At 67.1% G+C, this 2,800-nt stretch overlaps 1 protein-coding gene across 1 annotated transcript; it reads left to right on the top strand.

Annotated features, from left to right (window-relative positions):
• Nucleotides 1–316: 316 nt before the first annotated feature.
• On the top strand, nt 317–1,624 carry Adrb3 (adrenoceptor beta 3; the record flags this gene model as incomplete). Its single annotated transcript, XM_048330528.1, has 1 exon — nt 317–1,624. A coding segment is annotated over exon 1 (1,161 nt), but the record flags the coding sequence as incomplete, so codon positions are not given.
• Between the last annotated feature and the right edge of the window lie 1,176 nt (nt 1,625–2,800).

Here is a 2,800-nt window from a genome sequence, read left to right on the forward strand (position 1 = left end):
TTTTGCTTGCCTTGGGAAGGTCCTGGCAAAGCCTGGGGGTGGGAGGGTCTCTCCTGTCCCCTTCCCCAGCCCAGATCCTGAGGGGACTAAGTCGGGAAGGAGCTGTAGAGCTGCGGGAAATCAGCGCAGGGAAGGAGAGTGCTCGGCTGGGCCCTTAGGCCAGGGCCGTGGCGGGGTGAACTGGTCACCGCAGTGAGTCCCTCTGCACCCTCCCGTCCCCTCCCGAGGCCTCTCTGCTGGAAACTATTGGCCGCTGCCCCTTTAAACGCCGCCACTCCTCCCCTTAGAGCAGTGGTTTCAAGGAGTGGGGGCTGAGGTGGGGGGGGGGAGCTGAGCCGGCCTCACCCCCCTCCACTAGGGAAGATGGCCCAGACCCGGGGAGCCGCTCTCACACCCCGCCGCCCCCTCCCCTGAGCCAGGACACCCGGGGACGGCTCCTGCCCCACGCGGGCGCCACGCGGGGATGGCTGTGCGGCCGCACAGGAATGGCTCCGTGGTCTGGTGGCCGGACGCTCCCACGCTGGCGCCCGGGACCGCCAACACGAGTGGGCTGCCCGGGGTGCCGTGGGCGGCGGCCCTGGCTGGGGCGCTGCTGGCGCTCGCCACGGTGGGAGGCAACCTGCTGGTCATCGTGGCCATCGCCCGGACGCCGAGACTCCAGACCATGACCAACGTGTTCGTGACCTCGCTGGCCGCGGCCGACTTGGTGGTGGGGCTCCTGGTCGTGCCCCCGGGGGCCACTTTGGCACTGACCGGCCACTGGCCCTTGGGCGCGACCGGCTGCGAGCTGTGGACGTCGGTGGACGTGCTGTGCGTGACCGCCAGCATCGAGACCCTGTGCGCGCTGGCGGTGGACCGCTACCTGGCCGTCACCAACCCGCTGCGCTACGGCGCCCTGGTCACCAAGCGCCGCGCGCGGGCGGCCGTGGTCGTGGTGTGGATCGTGTCGGCCGCGGTGTCGTTCGCGCCCATCATGAGCCAGTGGTGGCGCGTGGGGGCCGACGCCGAGGCGCAGCGGTGCCATTCCAACCCGCGCTGCTGCTCCTTCGCCTCCAACGTGCCCTACGCGCTGCTCTCCTCCTCCGTGTCCTTCTACCTGCCGCTGCTCGTCATGCTCTTCGTCTACGCGCGCGTGTTCATCGTGGCCAAGCGGCAGCTGCGCCTGCTGCGCCGGGAGCGGGGCCGCTTCCCTCCCGGGGAGGCCCGGTCCGCCCCGTCCACGCCGGCCGCCCCGCCGCGCTCCCCGGCCCTCCCCGCGGCGGCGTGCGCCTCGCCCGGGCCCGGGCGGCCCTGCGCCCGCCTGCCTCTCCGCGAGCACCGCGCCCTGCGCACCCTGGGGCTCATCATGGGCACCTTCACGCTCTGCTGGCTGCCCTTCTTCCTCGCCAACGTGCTGCGCGCCCTCGTGGGGCCCGCCGTGGTTCCCGACCCCGTGTTCCTCGCTCTGAACTGGCTGGGCTACGCCAACTCTGCCTTCAATCCGCTCATCTACTGCCGCAGCCCGGACTTCCGCAGCGCCTTCCGCCGACTCCTGTGCCGCTGCCGGCCCGAGGAGCCCCGCGCCGCCGCCGCCGCCGCTTCCCCCGGCCGGGACCCCTCGCGCGCCCCTGCGGCCCCGGCCCGGCCGTGCCGGCCGCTCAACAGGTGGGGACGGGGGGAGGGGGGGGCGTTCAGCGTCCCGTGTGTGTGTGTGATCGTGAGGGTCCTCGGGCTTGAACTCAGAGCCTGGACCCTGTTAGTTTTTGCTCAGCTTTGCCATTCGAGCCACTGCTCACTTCTGGCTTCTTTGGTGATTCATTGGAGAGGAGAATCTAGAGTCTTTCCGGCCCAGGCCGGCTTCGCGCTGTGATCCTCAGATCTCAGACCCCCCCCCCCCCCCAGTAGCTAGGATTTCACGTGGGGGGCCAGGGCCTCAGGCTCCATGTCCCCATTGGTGAGCTCGGGATTTAGATGAGGGGACGGGGAGTAGAGGATCGAACTGCCACCCTGGCCCCTTTCCTTCCCCGATGGACTCCTGGTGCCCCTGGCCTCCCTGGTGGGTCTCCTGTTTGCTTTCCCGGCTGGGTTCTGCTTCTGTCCGTCCCGACACCCGTGTGGGACTTGCACGGAGCGCGCGTGACCCTCCCCACCGCCTGGCCTCAGTTCTGCTTTTTCTCGTAGGTTTGACGGCCATGGAGGCGAGCACCCACTGCCCGTGTAGAGGACGGCAGGCGCGAGCGAGGAACCCGCGGGTGGGAATTTGTGTCCCGACCCTCAGGGCTGGGGAGGAGTCGAGAGCGGGATTTCTATGGCTGGGTAGTCCCTTATGCTTTTCTGTAATGAAGCCTTCTAGAGTCTGCTCGTTCCCGGTGGCTGGGGTTCCCACCCTAACACATGTTAATATCTCCATTTCTGCAGGCTTTTCTGGGGGAATTTTCAGGCCTGAAGGACAAGAAAGAACTCCACAAGGCAGAGCTTTAGGCAGTTCTGAATGAGCCCTAGGAGGCCCAGCTGGGAAACGGCTCTCCAGACTGGCTGGATCTCCGCCTGCAAGAGGATGTTTACCACCTCTCTCTTTTTACCTGAGCAGTTTTGGAAAGCCCTGAACTTCACTACTACCTCACAGTTTGGGAGTCACCGGATGGTGACCCCAGCAGCCTCGTGGCTTTGGCAAGGGGGTGTTTGTGGCGAGTGTGTGTGTGGGGGGGAGGGGCACCCATCTTCCTCTCTCCTGCTGTCGGGATGGTGAATGAACAGCTCCAATGTCTCTTAAACTCTGTTTGGAGGAGAGGCTGCGGCCTGGAGCAGCCCGAGGCTAGAA

This window comes from Perognathus longimembris, chromosome 21 (genome assembly GCF_023159225.1).
Source record: "Perognathus longimembris pacificus isolate PPM17 chromosome 21, ASM2315922v1, whole genome shotgun sequence".
NCBI classification, from domain to species: Eukaryota; Metazoa; Chordata; class Mammalia; order Rodentia; family Heteromyidae; genus Perognathus; species Perognathus longimembris.